This window comes from Nesoenas mayeri (assembly GCF_963082525.1).
Source record: "Nesoenas mayeri genome assembly, chromosome: 17".
Classification (NCBI taxonomy): Eukaryota; Metazoa; Chordata; class Aves; order Columbiformes; family Columbidae; genus Nesoenas; species Nesoenas mayeri.
The window spans coordinates 9,834,601-9,854,131 of NC_137565.1; the positions used below are offsets into that span (position 1 = coordinate 9,834,601).

Consider the following 19,531-nt stretch of genomic DNA (forward strand, 5'->3'; position numbering starts at 1 on the left):
TGCAGCTCCGGGAGGGTTTGCATTGGACGATTTGCGCCTGGGGAGGGGGGGACGCTGCCTGCAGCCCCCCCCGGCCCCTCCTCCTCTCTGTGGCGGGAGGGGGGCCTGGGGGGCGAGCTGCAGCCCGGATATTTGGGGGAGGGGGCGAGCGCAGCCTCGCCGCCCCCATGTGCCGCGGGCGGGGGCCTCGCTGCCGGCTCGGCATTGGAGGATCGGTGCTGGGGAAGGGGGAGACTGCAGCCCCCAGCCCCCGCGGGCGGGCGGGGTGGGGGCCGGCCTGCTGGCTCTGGCTGCTCTTGCATTGGCGGATGCGGGGAGGGAGGGGGGCAGGAAGCGGGGGGGCAGGGGGAGCCCGAGTGGCTGGAGGGGGGGGTCTCTATGAATAGGGTGGGGGTCTTCTCGGGCAAAGAAGAGAGGAAAGTTTGCGGCGCCGGTGGTGCGGGTGCGGCGACGCGGGCGGGGCCGGGAGCGGAGCCGGCGGCGGCGGCGCTTGGTCGGGGAGCAGGAGCCGGGGGGCCCCCGCTGGATTTTTGTAGGGGGGGTGGTATCGCCCCCTCCTTCTCCTCCCCCCAGGGGTGAAAGTGCAAGAGGAAGTGCAGCCGCTGCCATCTTTCCTCCGCTCCAAACACACAGGGACGGACGGAGCCGGCAGCCCGGAGCCGCCGCCGCCGGAGCCCCCTCCCTCCCGCTCGCCGCAGCCGCGCCGCGCACGCCCGTTCCCGCGGCGGCCTCCGCGGCCGCAGCGCCTCGTGGCGGCCGGGCCCGGGCGGAGCTCGCGCGCCGGCGGCCGCGGCGGCCCCGCGCGGCGCGCGCCCCTCCGCCGCCCGAGCCTTTTGTCTCTCCCCCCGCGAGCCCCTCGCGCCGTGCAGGGAGCGCCGCGCGCGCCGCCGGCCCGGGCAGGGGCGGGGAGCGGGAGGCGGCGCGCGCCGCCGGGCGGCCTGAGAGCGCGCGCCCCCTGCGGGCGCCAGCGGGGCGGCGCAGCCCCATGGAGCGGGTGAGCGAGGCCGCCGCGTGCGGCCCCTCGGCGGGCTGCTACACGTACCAGGTGAGCCGGCACAGCGCCGACATGCTGCACAGCCTCAACCAGCAGCGCAAGAACGGCGGCCGCTTCTGCGACGTGCTCCTGCGGGTGGGCGACGAGAGCTTCCCGGCGCACCGCGCCGTGCTGGCCGCCTGCAGCGAGTACTTCGAGTCGGTGTTCAGCGCGCAGCTGGGCGACGGGGCCGGCGGCGGCGGCGGCGGCGCGGAGGGGGGCGCGGCGGACGCGGCGGCGGCCGGCGGGGCCGCGGCGGTGGCCGGCGGGGCCGCCGGGGGCGGGCGGGAGCTGGAGATGCACACCATCAGCTCCAAGGTGTTCGGAGACATCCTGGACTTCGCCTACACGTCGCGCATCGTGGTGCGGCTGGAGAGCTTCCCGGAGCTCATGACGGCCGCCAAGTTCCTGCTGATGCGCTCCGTGATCGACATCTGCCAGGAGGTCATCAAGCAGTCCAACGTGCAGATCCTCGTGCCCCCCACGCGCCCCGACATCATGCTCTTCCGTCCGGGGGCCGCCGACCTCGGCTTCCCTCTCGACATGACCAACGGTGCCACTTTGGCGCCCAACGGCAACGGCATCGCCGGCATGCCTGAAGACGAGGCCGCGCGGGCGGCGCTCACCGCCGCCCAGTCCTCCCTGCCCGTCCTGCAGGGCGTGGACCGCCTGCCCATGGTGGCGGGACCTCTGTCCCCACCACTGCTGGCCTCTCCCTTCCAGAATGTTGCTGCTAGTGCCCCCACTTTAAGCACCAAGAGGGGCAGAGGGCGGCCCCGTAAAGCCAATCTCTTGGACTCCATGATGTTTGGCACCCCGGGGGGCCTGCGAGAGGCTGGTATCCTGCCTTGTGGCCTCTGTGGGAAAGTGTTTACGGATGCTAATCGTCTTCGGCAGCATGAGGCTCAACACGGGGTGACAAGCTTACAGCTGGGCTACATAGACATCCCACCCCCGAGACTGGGTGAAAACGGTGTCCCCGGTCAGGATGACCCCGACGCACCCCGGAAAAGAAGCAGGACGAGGAAACAGGTGGCCTGTGAGATCTGTGGCAAGATTTTTCGGGACGTGTACCACCTGAATCGGCACAAGCTGTCGCACTCTGGCGAGAAGCCTTACTCTTGTCCGGTGTGTGGTTTACGGTTCAAGCGGAAAGACAGGATGTCCTATCACGTTCGATCTCACGATGGCTCTGTGGGAAAGCCCTACATCTGCCAGAGCTGTGGAAAAGGCTTTTCCAGGTAAGAGAGCACTTATAAGGACCATAGATGCAAACGGACACCTAGGAAGTCTTCCTATCGCCCATTTGTACTTAGGGTAGTTTGGCTGTTCTGTTTTAAAATGTCTCGAGAAATGAGACTTCAGTCGTTTCCATTGGGATGCTATTCCACAGTCTCTTCAAAGGGTTTAAGTAATTAAGTAATTAAGACTTAGAACTGAGAGTCAGCTGGCTTCTGGGTAACATTCCCAGCCTTGTCCCAGGCTTGGTGTCTGCGTGTCCTTGGGCAGATCAGTTGGTCTCTCCCTCAAATGACTCTTCTGTGAAATGAGGTTTGGATTAATTACCCACCTCATCCACGTGTCCTGAGACTGCTGACTCGCAGGTAGTTTGAAGGTGCTGTTGAAGTGCAAAATATTAGTACATCTCAAGATTATTATTTTCCTCGTATCCATTTTAAATTTTCTTTTTCTTAACTTCCCTTCATTTCTCTTAGTTCGTAATGTTTTTTATCACCCAAATGTGAAGGAAGAGGTGAGATTTCAAAGGCTGCAGCATCAAGTATCTTTTAATACATGATCTTTGTGTCCTTTGGGTTTACATCCTTCTGAAGGGGATCCTGTTTCTGCCCTGCAACATACGTAAGATCTGTGCATTTAATGTTGCTGCTTTTCTGTTGTCGCTGTTTGTGGGAGTTAATTTAATAACTAGTTTGGTACACGTAGTCGTGTTAGTAGTGTTTTGTAGCCTGAGTTAATGAATTTGAAACTTTTTCGGAAGTTTGATGCTCGCTTTCGGACTGGCCGCAGTGGGGGGCGGGGGCCGCGTACACTCGTGTTACTTTCCTAGCAGCAGTCCGGTTCCTAAAGCAGGCGATTTGCTCCAACAGGAGGGAAGGAATCGAGATCAGAAAACAAATCAAAAGGCTACCAGGGCTAGGATTGTCCCAGCTATATAAATTCATCAGTAGTTAGGGGTCCTTCATCAGGACTGCAAATTTAGTGATGGGAAGTCATAAAATGAAGATTTCATCTGTAGCTAGAAGTGAAAGTATTTCTCTTATTATAGTGCTACCGGGGGTCATCTGACGATTTTTATTACTGTAAAGATTTCTGCTGTTGCTGTGTGAGAGGATTTTGTCAACAAAGGAAAGCGAAAGATACATGTTGAGTTCTCGTTTTTCCCTGTAAGTTAATGTGAGCAGGCAGGAATGCTGTTATGAAAGTAAACAACAAAAATGTCTTCACGTCTTTGTCAAATCAAAGTATGAATGAAAAGCAGAGGCTCTTTAAGTTTCCGTGTTCAGCCGCAGGAGCAGCCAAGGGAGGCTGGAAGCGCGATGTCTGATTTGGTATCCTCTCCATTCAGCAGCGCAGCACATGAGGCTGCTGGGCTGGAGGTACCTCCGAGGACCCCCAACCAGTCATTCCGGTTACACCGCTCCTGCCCACTTGCTGGAGCACCAGGTTTTAAGAGCCTGACTGCAAAGCTCAGTCTATTTTCTGTCCCCAGTGCGTGAATTCCATCCTGCGCCCTCTCATTGGCGCAGCTGGAAACCTGGGGGAGGGGAGGGCGAGGAACTTGTTTCCAAGCAGTTTTGGCCTCATACAATGAAAAGCTTTCTTGCCACTAGGAGAAACTCCCACCAAGAGAAATCTGCAGCTATTCAGTCCTCACTTCTTCAAAGTAGGCTTAACTGATTGTGAAGGATGGTCTTTTTTCCAGTAATAATTTGCTCTTCCATTGCACCTTCTAGTTGGTACCTTCAGAGCGCTGTATTTGTATCGATACAGTTTCCCTACCAAGTTGTGAGTTAGGACAGTATTTTTGCATCTTGCTGGTGGAAAACGTGTCACAGCAACAGAGTTTAAAGTCAGTCTTTTTGCACAGAGGCACTTAAAGTTGGCTTCTTACATCAGTGTTTGGGAGGCAAACCAAAAGGGTCTGGTTTTCAAATATTCAGCAACTGTAAATGAAAGTGCCCCGACTGTCAAGATCTAAATAGGATTTTGGGAGGAACATGCAAGATTGAAAATTGTAGCTCGTATTTCCTGTTTTCACTGATCGTTCAGTCATAATTTCTTCCTGAGAATATTAGCGAGTTGGAGAGGATACTTGTCAAGGTAGAGTCCCAGCTGCTGGTGATCCGCTTCTTGCAAAGTTAAATATCACTGCTTTATAATAGATCCACCACTGGGATCTTTTCTTTTTTTGTTAAAACGGTAAGTTTATTTTTAGTACTTGTTTTAAGTGTGCTTATGTGTATTTTCTTTTAAGGCCAGACCACTTGAATGGACACATCAAACAGGTGCATACCTCAGAGAGACCTCACAAGTGTCAGGTAGGAGCTGGAGGGGCTTAGACTGGTGTGTGGGTCACCTTTGGCATTGCGTTGATGTGTGCAGACATTTATCAGTAAAAATCCCATGTATGTACGCGTTGGGATCAATGTTTGTAAATAACAGTGTTAACAGTGACAGCTGCTTTACATCCCTTCAGCTTTGGTTCTCCTGTCTCCCTCCCCTGTACCAGATGTTCTTCCCTCCTGCTCATCCCGGTCTCACCCTGGATCTCTTACCGTCTTGGCCCTGGGCTTAGAGTCAGTGTCACACATGATTCCTTCAAACCCCCTTCTTTTATTTTTTAATTGCAGTTGTTGCCAGCAGGAGGCTCCAAAGCTGACTTAATTTTTTTTTTAGAATAATTTCAAATAAAATTGGTAAATGATCATAACTTGCCAAGATACTCTTTTTTATCACATAGCCTTCAGAACATTGCACTGAGCAAAATTGGAAGCTTTTTTGTATCCCAGGGAGAATACAGATAAAGCACCACATTATCCTTTGTAATACTATGTCATAATATATATAGTGTTTTACAGTTTATAAATTGTTCCTTAGGGTTTGAAAGATCAAATCAAGAAAGAAATTCTGTAATTCATATGTAGAGAGATTTAAAAGGTGCCTGGAAGTATTAATTAAAACAAAAGTCGAGAATCAGCTTCCACTGTTGCCCACGGCCTTCACAGAGCTGTAGGGCAAACGTCTAAAACGTTTGTTGGGCTAACGGTCTCCATGCTTGGTCTGTGAAGAAAGATCCATTTAAAGAAGGGTGAAGCAAGATAATTTTCATTGTCTTTGAAGACGGTGAAAGTTAGAAGATTTTTTTTCTTCTAAAATTTTTAGCCACATTTTCTGAATGACTGCTGCCTCCTGATTTGCGGTTTTTTCCCCATCTCTTGACACATCTCCTATATTTCCTCCAAATTTTGAGGCTTTTGAAACATTTTGCAGCTTTAATAATCCAGTGAACAGTTTTTCAGGCATATGGAGCCATCTAAAGGTTTCTGTTGACCTCCATATGATCTGCGGGAGCACCTTTGAAAATCAGGCCGTAGAGCCTTCACGTTGACTTAACTGCATATCCTTTATAAAGCCTTAAATTGGTTTAAGCTTCTTAAGATGGTTTAGGGGGTTCTAGATTTACATAAATTGGAAAATTCCACTTATGAAAAGACTTCATAATTTGGAGATAGCAAGGGGTCTGGATGCATGAACTGAAGATCATAGTTGATCATAGTTCAGGTTGGAAAAGACCTTTAAGATCATCAAGTCCAACTGTTAACCCAACGCTGCCAAGTCCAAGATGACTACAATTTTTTTCCATGAGCGTGTATTCATATGCAAGTACAAAAATGAACGTTTAGGTCCCAACACAAACAGAAACTCATCAGTGTTTAGCCAGTTGATATCAAGGTTACTGAATGTACCCAGTTCGTGAATAATGTTGATAGATACGAATTGTCCTTTGCCAGCTGATACCTGATAATATTTCATAATTTGCTGATTGATTTAAGAATACTAAATATAAACTCTGTAACTGCGAATCAGGAGATAGCACTAAGAGCTAGAAAGGAAAGAAATATGGAAGCTAAGGCTGTACAGCCAAGCTCAACTTTATCTCTTCGCACGTATGTATTTTGTGATAGTAATTTCTAAGAACAGTCTTTCTCATTGTGTGGTGTTTAAAATGCCATAATACATTATGTACTGTTGATTTCAGTTAAAAGGTGTAGGCTATAAGTTACAAGTATGAGGACAGAGCTGAAGTTGTCATTCAGGCTGGGCTTGTTCTTGATTTCGATGGCTTAACCTCGCAAAGTTAATTTTTCATGAATCCAAAGGTGTAAAAAATTTGTTAAAGAGCTGTTGTGTGTCTTTACAAAAAATACTTGGTAATATCCTGTCAGATCTGTAAAGTCATCTTAAATATGCACAGATCTGATGTACGTGGTACAAACCATGGAAGGGATGCTGTCACACTTAAAATTTGTTTCAAATCTGAAAGCTGATGTATAAATTGATAAAGTTCTCCTTGTGATTTTGATAACATAATCATCAGTAACGCTTCTGTTCCATGATGTGTATCTAAACACAGAGTCTGGCCGCTAAGAAGGAAGCTTAATATTGGCATGTTGTTTCCCCATTTTCCATTCTCCTTTTCCATTGATTTTGGTTGGCAAATTAACTCCCCATGCAGGTAACCTGAGCAGCATTGAGCATCCTTTTCCAATCTGTTGAGTTCCTGTTGAAAAGTCCTGTTATTGTCATGCCTTGTCTGTGTTTACTGCAAACGAGAAGTACTCTGTCAGTAAACAGAAAAGCTTTCCAGAATCCTCTGTCATAAACAAAATCCACTGGCTATGTACCCGAGCCCTCATGTATCTTTGCAAACCAGTGGATGCGTAATGTTTTGGTGGTGTGGCATCACAGTGCATTTTGGATGGCCAGCAGAGAAGCGTGAAGGTGTCACCCCAACTTTGGAATCAGTACAATGAAACTGTGAGAAGCAGGACAACTGCAAGCTGAACATCACTGGAACAGCTGTAGTTTTTGGTGCTCAGCATGCAGTTCTGCTCTCATCTCCCTACAGTAATGGTTGTGTTTCACAGATCATTGTAAAACTATCCTAAGTTCCAGCCCCTGTAGCACCTGATGCCAAAGACCCGATTCCAGCTTTTTTTTCCCTGTTGAAATAGCCTCAGAATAGGGAAGGCCTCCGCATGGCCCAGGCAGCTGAGAAGTGGCATCCAAGAAGTTGCTTTGGTGTCCAGACAAGACACTGAATGGCACTGGGGATCTTTCCCCCTGGACTTGCTGCACTGGTGATTTTGCTTTTAAATGTATATTTTTTTAACCTAACAGTTGAGTTCTGGATGTAGGAGAAGGGGTAAGTCAGTCCTCTGGCCGTAATGGGATAGGGGTGAAGCCGGGTTGTCACTATTGAGTGTATGAATTTAGGGTGCAGTTTGGGAGGAAAGGGACGTCTGGAAGTGGAGACGGAAGAACAAGGGGAGAATCTGGAAGTTTGCTTCTTCTCAGAGACAAGAGACAAGTTGTTCTTCTGGCAATTTAAATAAAAAGATAAAAATTCAGGTTAAGTTAAAGCACGGCTTTTGAAAAATAAAAATATCTATTCATTTAAGTAGACCTAAATTGGCATCCCGAGTCCAGTGCTTTTCCCATTGATTTCAATGCAGAATGAGTTTCTTCCTGTCCTAATTTCTCTTACTTCCTGCCTATTAGCAGGAAAATGGCAGCGACCATGGAATAAGCTCAGAGACATCCACATCCATAGAAAAGTTGAAACTTCAAGAGGTATTTCTTAAACAATGTTTTTTAAACTTTATATATATTCTTTTTGATCTATTAATATACCTGAGAAATGTTTGATAGGAAAACACTGAAGAGTTTTCTTCTATGATTAACAATTAATGATAAATACTTAGCCCTCATTTAGCACTTCACATCTTTTGTAAAATAAGACTTTTTTTTTTCTCTATAGCTTTTATAAGTATTAACTATTTGAATATTAACTTTGGGGTTTTCTTTAAATCTAGTCCTGTCTCCCATTGTTACGATTCAGCTAAACTGGTTCTTGCTTTCTTCACTGGACTTTATATTTTTAAGCTTCTTCACAGATATATTTACTATATAGCTTATCCAAAGGTGAACTTTGCGCAACTCAGCAGCAAAGAGTGAAAAATCAAACATAGAAATTATTATATTGCCTTTTGACTTAAGTTCAATATGGGACAGATACGGTTTCAGTGTTGGCATCCCTGTATTTATGTGGTTTGTCTCTGGTCTGCTTCACCAACTAATGCACTCCCAATGCTTCTGTTTGGACGCTTACTGTGGCTCAGTATTTTTAGACTTATTGATGATCACAGAATGGACTGGGTTGGAAAAGACCACAGAGATCATCCAGTCCAACCCTTGGTCCAACTCCAGCCCATTGACTAGATCATGGCACTCAGTGCCATGTCCAATCTCAGTTTAAAAACCTCCAGGGCCGGTGAGTCCAGCACCTCCCTGGGCAGCCATTCCAATGCCTGACCACTCTCTGTAAAGAATTTATTTCTAATCTCCAGCCTAAATTTCCCCTGGCGGAGTTGAAGCCCATGGCCCCTTGTCCTATTGCTGATGCCTGGGAGAAGAGCTCAATCCCCACCTGGCTAGAACTGCCCTTCAGGTAGTTCTAGAGAGTGCTGAGCTCAGCTCTAAGCCTCCTCTTCTCCAGACTAAACAAGCCCAGCTCCCTCAGCCTCTCCCCATAGGGCTTGTGTTCAAGTCCCTTCCCCAGTCTTGTTGCTCTTCTCTGGACCCGCTCCAGCACTTCAATCTCTTTCCTGAGCTGAGGGGCCCAGAACTGAACACAATACTCCAGGTGTGGCCTCCCCAATGCAGAGCACAGGGGAAGGATCACTGCCCTTGTCCTGCTGACCACGCTGGTTTGGATACAGGACAGGATACCATTGGTCTTCTTGGCCACCTGGGCACACTGGTGGCTCATGTTGAGCTTCCTGTCCATTAGTCCCCCCAGGTCCCTTTCTGCCTGACTGCAGGATTTCTGACTGATGGATCTCTTGGCTGTCATCTTTGATTTTCTATTCATATACGTTTAGTGGATATCCAACAGAGTGATTAGTGGCAGTGCTGGAATCATACCTTTAATGAGTGTTCACCTCCAAGAACGTTTTAGTAAGTGAAAGCTGCACCCGTTTTGCTCAGCGCTGTGTACTGAGATTTCAAATTAAGAGAAATCTTTCACGTTCAAGAACTTGACTCTTCGCTACTTGTCACTTATGAATATTTTCCTGGTGAGCTCAGTTAAACTGTATTGCAGAAATCTGGGTAACGTTACTGTTGTCTTTTGAAGCGGTTTAAGTCCCGATCCTCCGAGGTGCCCAGTGTGGTGCTGGCAGCAGAGTGGCCTCAGCTCTCTGGAGTTCACTGTACTGCAGCATCTCCGAGGATCAAACGAGTGTAAAGCCCGTTGAAATAGATACGTGCTTTTCAGCTGCTTTCAAGGTTTTTTTGGATTAAACTCCTGATTAACTAAATTATATATGATTATATGGGTTATCCTCTTCTGTATTATCAATTTAACTTATTTGAAGTTCTAATTTTGTGATTTTTATTAGGATTGTTACTTTAACAAGTCTGTGTTGAAACAGTTGTTTAATTACACAGCGATACCTGAAAAGACAGAATATATCCAGTTCCCAAGTCACTTGATAGTATAATCTCTTGTGGCGTTCTGGTTATACATCTTAAAACTGCACTATTTTGTGTAAAGGTGGTATGAACAAAACACTGTACACACTTTAAGGTCACTGTTGCCCGCTTGGTCTGGTCATTCTAATGTATGTTTGCTTTTGTTTTTCCTCTTGCACTTGTGAGCGATGGTTTCAGACTATACCTTTGCTGACTTGTCCAGTGTACTGCCGGTGGTTTGTTTTCCTTCAGGTGTTAGGGCAGGACAAGCCTTGCAGAGCTGGCCGGCCGCGGTAGCAGGCTGTGTACATGCATGCCTGCCAAGTGCTGCGATTATAAAAATAGGAGGGAGCTTTCCCTCATCATATGGATTACATCTGGGAAGTAGGCAAGTAGAATCAGTATTATGCAAAATCAAGGTTGCTTCATGCTAGTAAGTGGAATATGAGACCTTGATCGGGGTAAGTTATAAACAGATCACAGTGTCATGCAGTTATTTTGATACCTGCTCGCTTCTGAGGCTTCACTTCTACAATTTGTCTGCGCTGCTATTGTGGATACCAGGATGGCTCTTTTTTTCTCATCCCAACCAGTTCTCTGATGCTTTATTTGTGTGTCTTCATATTCCAAAGGGATCCTGTGTACTGAAGTTAGATTGATCAGATCAAAGAGTAAAATTTAGGAAGATGACAGAGAGGACATTTTGAGTGGTCAAAAGTGATTCTAATGGCTCAGTGAAATGGCAGAATTTACTGTAAATGGAATGAAGCGGCTTGTGCTATTCCTTTTATTTAATATTACTTACAGTTCTAGTATTTTCATCCTCAGGAGCTAAGGCAACTCTGTCTTGGTTTAAGTTTTACTGTTTATAGTATATTAGAGCTGTTTTCTTGCTTTCTTATTTCTTTTGGGTAGTAACATCACATCTTGGTGATCTGAATTCTTTATTTGTGGGAAAACGGCTTGTGCACCATGTCATTTGTGTGTTTGCACAGGGTCTAAGGTATTTACTCTGAAGAATACTAAATATGTTCAACAATATCGGTGCTTTTAGCAGAGCTGATGAGTCACATGGTTCTCATTGTACCTGCAGACCTGTAACGCTTCCTTTGCCACTCGGGACCGCCTGCGCTCACACCTTGCATGTCACGAGGACAAAGTTCCGTGCCAGGTGTGTGGGAAGTACTTGCGAGCAGCGTATATGGCAGATCATTTGAAGAAACATAGTGAAGGACCAAGCAATTTCTGCACTATCTGTAACCGAGGTAACGAAGAAACTACTGTTTTATTTCAATGGGCTGGGCTAGCGGCTGAGGGAAGCTGTAGGGCTATGTGACTCTGTCTGCAACAGGAGGAGGTTATACCATATGTGTGTATATATTCTTTGGTTTTCTTGTTGAATGCTCAACCTTGAAACTGATGGAGCTATAGGTCTGGCCTTTTTACATGGCTGATAGTTCCTGAAGAAGCTCAGTTAAATCTGAAGCAAATTGTTTATAGACAGTTTTCAGAATTTTATTTGCTAAATAGCCAGATCCCTACAAAATAACCATGGTATATTGCCTTGCCACTATTCACTGTGCATTTTTTTCTATACCTAGTTAGACTTGAGTCCTTGTGTTCAGCTTGGAAGAAGACTCTCTGAAATACACACCAAGTTGAAATTTATACACTTTACATAAAAAACCTTACATTATATTGTCAGTCTTGCTTAACCTCCTGGTGCAGCAGTAGAGCCAAGCTGCTTCTCCCTCTTAACCCAATAAATTGCTTTGTGTTAACATACATTTCTAAAACAAATGTTGCAAAGAGCACTAGAAGTGTGCTTTATTTGTACAAATACAGGTTTTCATAGGATAATAGAATACCTCAAGTTGGAAGGGACCCCTAAAGATCATCAAGTCCAACTCCCTGCTCCTACCTATAAACTGAACCATATGACTAAGAGGTTTTGAAGCTTTTTCATCTGTTTGTGGTACTCTTCAATTGGAGAGAGTTGTAAATTTAGGCTTTTTAGGATATAAGCCAAGCTGGATAAATAATTTTGACTTCTTAGTGTTTATTTTCCTGAGTGATTAATACACAACCTCAAAATACGTTGTTGGCTCACACAGGCGTACATACCTAAAGAAGCGTAGGAAGAGGTTGCTGCTGTGGTTTGGGATCTTGTTTTTTCTGATGAGTCATTTTTTCATGATGTGTGTTCCTTTTCTAATTTAAGAGGGGCGAAATATTTGGAGAGAATAAAGTTGTTCTGTATTTAATATGAGGACTGCGCAGGGACCTTTGGATGACTAGGAGCTGATGGATATTGAGAGACATTAAATTGCAAGGGAGGTATTTGCAGTAGGTGAACTGTCTGTTCACCTGAAAGTGACGTTAACGATTTGAGCAGAAAAGGCATCTGGGTTGGAAATGTTCAGATTCTGAAGCTCCAGGTAGATGGTAGGGAATGAAGCTTGGTCTCTTTTCCAGCTGAAGACCTGTGTTCTGAAAACCAGCCTAAGGTTATCCCGATTCCTTTTGTGGTAACAGCATGGAAGACACTATCCTGGTGCTATCGTGCTTTGCTTCAGGTGGACGTGGTGCCAAACAAACTCATATGGGTTGGGAAGAATTGTGTTGTTTCCAAGACTTAGCAGCTTGATTTTCAACTGAACTACCACTGGATGTCACTGCAGCTCTTTTGAAATGCAGCCAGTGTGACAAAGATCTAGCGTCCAAACAATGAAGTGACTAAATGGCTTATTCGTATTTTAGAGGTTTAAATGTACAGTGGAAATTTATTTAAAATACGCACTTCTCTGTAGAAGGATAGGGAACCTATTGTACAGTAAACTCTAAGCAGCTACTTTCTTCTTACAGTTTGTGTATTTCATGTGTTGCCAGAATTTAGTCTGCTGTGAATTTCAGTTTACATCAGCACTTAGAAAACGTAATTAATCTGGTGAATTATTGTTAAATATTTACTCAGCGTTAAAATTCATAGGGAAGCGAAGTTACAGACTGGGTTTGTCAGACAGTGGTGTTATGAACTCATTGGTATATGCTGTGAATTTTGTTCATAGATTATCATCCATGACAGCAGAATTTTTAAGCCAAAGTGTTCTAGAATCAAATCACAATGTTCATAGTTTTAGATAGATCTGGTTTAAATTGTAAACCCTGGCAAGATGAAGTATAGTGGAAAATTTCTGGATTAGAACCATGTGTTTGATAGGCGCCGGTGCATTCGGAAGCTGCGCTGTCCCCTCGGCTGCACTTGTGCTGCGGCCGTGGCGCTTTGCCATGGCATTTGGGTTTATTCTTCCCTCAGTTAATGTGCTGGTGTATTTTTGAAGTGGAACTTAGCTGGTGCCAGATGTACTAATTGTCGAACAAGATTGCTCAAGCTGCTTGTAGAGAGAATTTTGGATGTTGACCCACCAAAAGAAAAGAAGTATGAAAAGGTGACTCTTACTAGGATATGTTCAGCTGTGTGTTAAAGACAGAGCTTAGAACCCTGCAGTTTATCCCATCAGATGGAGGGCTTTTCTCTGGAACTTAATCAGGTGTCTCACGTTCCTTTAAAGGTTCAATGGGTTTGGGAGAAGGGGAGCTCAGTGACTGACTGGATGTCACACGTGTGCCCATTGCCTGATTTAGTTATTTTACGAAATGGCAGCGTTATATCCAAAAGTTACCATCTGTGATTTGATGTTTTTCCAGGTTATTCCCTTACTTAGGGTCTTTACGCTTAGAATAGTTATGGGGGCAATTAAATCTTGCTAAATCAGGGAAACTGTGCAATGGTTTTTTTCTGGGATTTTTTTTAAGAATTCCTCTAAAATGTGCTTATGAAAACTAATCCTCACTTCTTAAGACAAATTCTCTTTAATCAGTTTAAATAAAAAAGACCTGCTCCTGCTTCGTTGTTACGTAATCTTCTGTTACCATCCTTAGGAACTCGTTTTACTTGTGTGGGCTTTTTCAAAGAATTCAAGAGATTAATGACTTTGGCAAGTCTAGAACTGGTACCTTTTAATAACATGTGCAGTTCAGAAGAATCATTTTCTGCTTCAGACGTACACATTGTTTGTTTCACAGAAATCAAATGAGTTAGGAGGACGGTAAATATTCCAATCACAAGATAGATGGCATTTTTTTAATGGTAAGATGAATTCTGGTGTATATCATGGTGGATTCAGAGTTCGGTAAAGCAAGACACACTGTCCGGATGTTCCAGCTAAATCCTAATTAGAATTTTTGAAAAAGGAGCATCCTGCAGTTATTCTACAGTGTGTCTCCCTATGGATGTTACCTAAGAGATCAAGGGGTAGATCCCACTTACATAAAGCTGATAATTTCCTCTCTGTGCATGTTTTTAATGTTGAGTCCTCTGGTATGAAGAAATAATCAGCTCTGCAAAGCCGAGATATGTCTATGGGAATAGCAATAAATGCTTCATAGAGAAGTACTGCCACTTTATCCTCTGCGTTAGCCTGACTTTGTTTTAAAAGAGATTTTTAAAGGTAACTGATTATTGTCTATGGATTCCCCATCTTCCTAGGACAGGCATTCATAATTAAGGTCTGGTGGGGGCAAAAAAGAGGACAGTGCTAAGTGCTTTAAAAAAATAGGATAAAAGCAAACAAGTCTCACTTCCCTGTGAAGCATCTGGCATTCTTACTGCTTTGATGGAAGTTGATGACTCACATGTTCATCTGCCAAGTGCAGAAAGGGGAGCTAACATACTTCGCAGGCAGTTTTTGTTATATAAAACAATGTGCTGTACAAATAGAATTGCAAAGTTCAGAAAAAATAGTGTGTAGCAGAGATTACAACTTCACATTTTCCTATGTCAACTGCAGTATAGAAAAACGCTGAATACCTGCATGTAGCCCTTTTTTAATGGTTGGCGGTGAGGCTTTAATGCATTGCTACATCAAGAGGCTCATCTCAGCATGCATGTGGCTGTTAGAAAGATGCGTGAAAGAAGGAAGTACCTATAGTTGAAAGTATCACCGTTCTATCTGTACATTGTGTCCTTTATCCGTCAAACACTGGTCCTGTCCCTGTCTACAGTGGATTTTTTGCCCCGGTGAGATATTCAGTACAGCATTGTGCTTCTGAGGGTAGATCTTGCACTGTTTTGGAGGGTAATATCCTTTTAATTGCCTGGATGACTTGCCCCAGGTGATTCTGCTCCATTGAATTGTGAGAGTCCTACGTTCTTGGTTTCTCCAATTGTGATATATCTACTTTTCTGTACTTTTTATCTTCAGCTTAGGGGTCGACAGCAGCTCTCTTGTGCATTCTCAGCAACCCACCCATTTCCCCTTCAGCAGGTTGCTGTGGAGCTCTCTCTTGCTCAGCTAGCCCTGTATATATGTTTCTTTATAAGCCCTGAATGCTCTTTGATCCTGGCTTTGAAGAGGAGTCTGGGCACAGGGAATTCTGGGGTAAAGCCACATTCATTATTAACTTCAGCACCTGGAACTAACAGCTGCTGTCAGAAAATTCACCCCAGAGAGGTGTGCCAGTATTGACTTTACATCCTTCCTAGTATATTGTTATATATCATCCAATGTAAATGCGGTTATATCCCTATAAAAATGGCTTTCCAATAGGATATCTGTTCATATTTAAGTGAAGCATTGGTATAAAAGTTCTCTTGCAAGGGCCTGTGCTGTAAATGCTGTGTTGGTTTAAAAATATCTAGGTCTTGGGTTTCCTTTACCCAGAGAGGTAACCTGTGTAACCTGGGACTTGGTGACAGTGAAGCGTGTGTTGTGTTCTCACATTAAAGTGTTTCTAATGTGAAGGTTCCATAATATTCAGTTCAAAATGTAATAGACAATTAAGATGGTTGTTGATAAGCTTATCCATGTAGGAAGTCTTTAAAACTCTGTCCTTCTTGTGCCTTGTATATGGTCCAAATGTACTAGTACTAGTTGCAGATCTTACCAAACCTGAATTTAAAAACATTCCAAAATATGTGAGATAATGTATTGCATTAAACGAAAAGGCTGTAATTGTGAGACTTCGAAAACGATTTTAAAACATGTGCACAAACGTAAAAAAAAATGCTTTGTTTAGAAATTAGTTGTTTGAAATATATGGGGTTTAATATAAGTGGTTTGGGCTTACAGATCAGAGCTAGGTGGAAATACTGATGTTGTTGTTAACTGCAGACAAAATGAGTTTTAGTATGTTTTTTTAAAACTCGGGATGAGCCATATGGACAAAATGTGGTTCAAAAATTACTATAGAACAGAATTATATGCCTTAAAAACTCAGTAGTTTTAGCTTTCTTCCTTCTAGGAGTCACAGTAAATGCTAGAAACATAAGGGAAAGCACACAAAGTACAAAGGAGGGGTGTTACTAAATGACATTCCTTCAAATCTTACCGATAAATAATTTGAACTGTTTTCCAAAGTATTATCAGACAATGAAGGCATTTTGAGTTAAAATAAATAAACCAGCACAAGAGCTGTGACGAGACATGGGTGCCTTTTTGGATCATGTCTCTTCCGCCCTTTTTCCCCTAAAGTCTCACGTCATCCGCTAGGTTTGCTTACATGGGATTTGTTTCTCAAGGAGGCTGTTCTTTCATCATGACTTCCAAAAAGCAAATGAAGCCTGATGAAAGGTATTAATTGCCTGATTATGTCTAGAAATCCTACTGAGCATGTTGTAGGTAACCAGAGATGAAGGCTGTATAATGGCAACTTTGTAATAGGGAGTGGGAGCGAGAGGATTGAAAGAACAGGGAAGGCAGATGTGTGTCTTTGATGGTGGCAGGATCTCATCTTCTTTTATCTTGTTTAGGTTTCTCCTCTGCCTCCTACTTAAAGGTCCATGTTAAAACCCACCACGGTGTTCCCCTTCCCCAGGTCTCCAGGCACCAGGAGTCCATCCCGAATGGGGGAGCAGCGTTCCACTGCGTCAGGACCTATGGCATCAAAGGCAAGAGACTCGCTGCTCTGCACCTTGCTGCTCTGGGCAGAACCTTGTGTGGGGCGGCGGGCTGGGCACGAGGAAGGGGAGGGAGGAAGGACGAGGAAGATACTGGAGAGAAGCTTAGGGAGGTGCAGGGAAATCACATAGCGTCACGTGGCATGTGATACATGTCCCAGGACAGCCCATTAACAAGTCTGGGAGAAGGAGATGGGCACGTAAGGGTCTGTGAATTTTTGGCAGCATCCTTGATTTTAGAGATCGAAAAAGCCATGTTAGTTCGTCTTGACCATCTTCCTAGGAGCAAGGCAGTGCGTGAATTCTGCCCGAGGGGTGCAGGTCCCGGCGGTTCATTCGTCCCGCTGTACTTGAGTCGCACGTCAGTCAGACCGTGTTTCTGGTGAGGGAAGGGAGAGCTGCGGAAGGCAGTTCGTAAACATCCTTGAGTGCTGAAAGTAATATCCATGCCCAGGTTGATGAGGAGCCATGCAACTGTCTGTAGTTACATTTACACTCTATAAAGCTGTTGTTGGGGAGGAGATGTAGAGGGTGATAATAGTACTGGGGTTTTTTGTTTGTTTTGTAACCGACATTTAAACTCTGTGAAAAAATAAATACTCTTTAGCTATTCTTACAATAATATATGTAACTTCTAAATATGTAAATCTGTGTGTTAATCTGTGTAGAAGCTTTTTGCTTCTTGCTTTGAGCTGTCAGTATTCCTGGTGAAGCTGAAACATCAGAAAATTCTTCAAAACCGTGGCTGTCCCAAAAAGTTTTGGTTTTCCTTGCCCAGGAGAACACAGCAGGCTGGGGTGATCAAACTCTGTGCCAGTGGAAAGCTGCAGTTGTGTAGATTTATTTCTGTTGAGGTCCTAATAGAGTTACTACAGCAGCCCCTTGGTTCGGGGTGGTGTGCTGACTTAACAAGAGATTTACTCCAGCTCAGCGGTGTATTGATGTCATGCGTATCCTGTTTGGTTTGTAATGCTGAGTCCAGAGCAAATCTGTCTTTTGGGTTGTGCCAAGTGGTTCTTTGGTCTTTTAGAGTTAATAGTAGATACAGCTTATTTGTATTCAGAGCCTTGTTTAGGAAGTACGTCTGGGTTTCCCACGCTCATTCATATGTGCTGAGCAGAAAGTGTGGACAGGCTTTGTTGGCGTTCTGCCAGCGGAGAATGGGGAACACTCCAAACATACCAATGGCTTTGCCAGGATCTCTATCCAAATGACTTAGTGTCCCTAACCCCTCTCCTGTTTCACACTACAGTATTTAAAGACGGAACAATTTTAGACGATGAAGTTCACTTCTAACGGCGTTGCACTTAACTTGGAAAAAAAGTGTTTTTCAAAACTAAATGGCATTGTACTTTCTACATTGCAGTAGCTTACTGCTGTTTTGCTGAGTATTCTCAGTTTCTTCACATCTTGCTGCTGCCTGTTGCACTTCATTAGGTTTCTAGGCTCTCCCTCAAAGTATCAGCAGTATTTCACAATTGTGGGGGTGAATTTTGCAGTTAAAATCTCATCATTAGGTCCATCCTTCTGTGGTGACTGAGGTATAAACATTATGAGACATCTTTGGAATTACAAGAAGTATTATATAAAGCAGAGACCCGTTACAGCTGCATTCAGTATCATGACAAATGCGTAGTAAAAACATGGACATTGCTCTGATAGCAACCCACCGGCTTGTAAAGAGGACCTGTGGTCAAGGGCTTTAGAGGGTGAGGGATTGCAGTGTATGGTTCTGTGGTGTCTGTAATGAAATCAGATGGTAACCAATATCATCTGTTTGAATGCACATTGAATAGTTTTTTAGGGAGATAAGATTCTGAAAACTTCTCTCTTTTCTTTTTCCCATAGAAGGCCAGAAATGTTCGCATTCGGACCCGATTGAGAGTTCTGATTCGTACGGAGACCTCTCTGACACCAGTGACCTCAAGACTCCAGAGAAACAGAGCACCAATGGGTCCTTCTCGTGTGACATGACAGTCAGCAAAAACAAAATGGAGACGGAAGCAGAGAAGAAGTACCCTTGCCCTGAATGTGGCAGCTTTTTCAGATCAAAATCTTATCTGAACAAACACATACAGAAAGTTCATGTCAGGGCCCTCGGTGGCCCGTTGGGGGACCTGGGTCCTGCTCTAGGATCCCCCTTTTCGCCCCAGCAGAACATGTCTCTCCTGGAGTCGTTTGGGTTTCAGATTGTCCAGTCAGCATTTGCGTCATCCCTTGTGGATCCGGAGGTCGACCAGCAACCGATGGGGCCAGAGGGGAAATGAGAGCAGTTTGCTCTTAACAAAGCAAAGCAGCAGTCTGGCTATAATGATAAGATGATGTGGATGAAAGAGGAAATAATGAAATTTGGTTCTATAGCTGAAAATTTTTTATTCATTTTAGCTTCCCTCATTGTCTCATGCCTACCCCACCTGAAACCTTCACTAGGGAGACGGAGAAAATGCTTCCTAGCTGATAAATTACAGAAGATGGTGACCTTGAATAGGAGACGTGACCTATAACACCAAGTGGAGCTTTAGAGGCTGCTGCTGGTGTTTCATCATGATCTTCTAGAATAAACACAAGTTGCCAGCACTGATCTGAGAATTAGACAGTTGTAGTGACCGAGGCTACGGCTGCAGGGAGCTCTGCTTCTGTTCTCTCTCTATTCCCCACCCTCCCTAACCTACCCACCCCAGAAAAACAGTAAGTTTTAAAACCAGACCCATTATTGACCCATTATTGAATATAACATGAAGTGAAATGCCCCGTGGTACCTA

General features: G+C 44.8%; 1 protein-coding gene across 3 annotated transcripts; it reads left to right on the plus strand.

The window, feature by feature from the left end:
- Positions 1-985: 985 nt before the first annotated feature.
- On the plus strand, positions 986-19,036 carry PATZ1 (POZ/BTB and AT hook containing zinc finger 1; the record flags this gene model as incomplete). 3 transcript variants are annotated; one of them, XM_080355338.1, is made up of 6 exons in its annotated part: positions 986-2,274; positions 4,530-4,593; positions 7,838-7,909; positions 10,905-11,076; positions 16,623-16,760; positions 18,618-19,036. In XM_080355338.1, 6 exons carry the CDS (start codon positions 986-988, stop codon positions 19,034-19,036), a joined length of 2,154 nt encoding a protein of 717 aa, XP_080211464.1. The 3 variants fall into 3 exon arrangements, with proteins under 3 accessions (XP_080211464.1, XP_080211465.1, XP_080211466.1); XM_080355339.1 differs by lacking the exon at positions 7,838-7,909; XM_080355340.1 differs by lacking the exons at positions 7,838-7,909; positions 16,623-16,760.
- Positions 19,037-19,531: the final 495 nt, after the last annotated feature.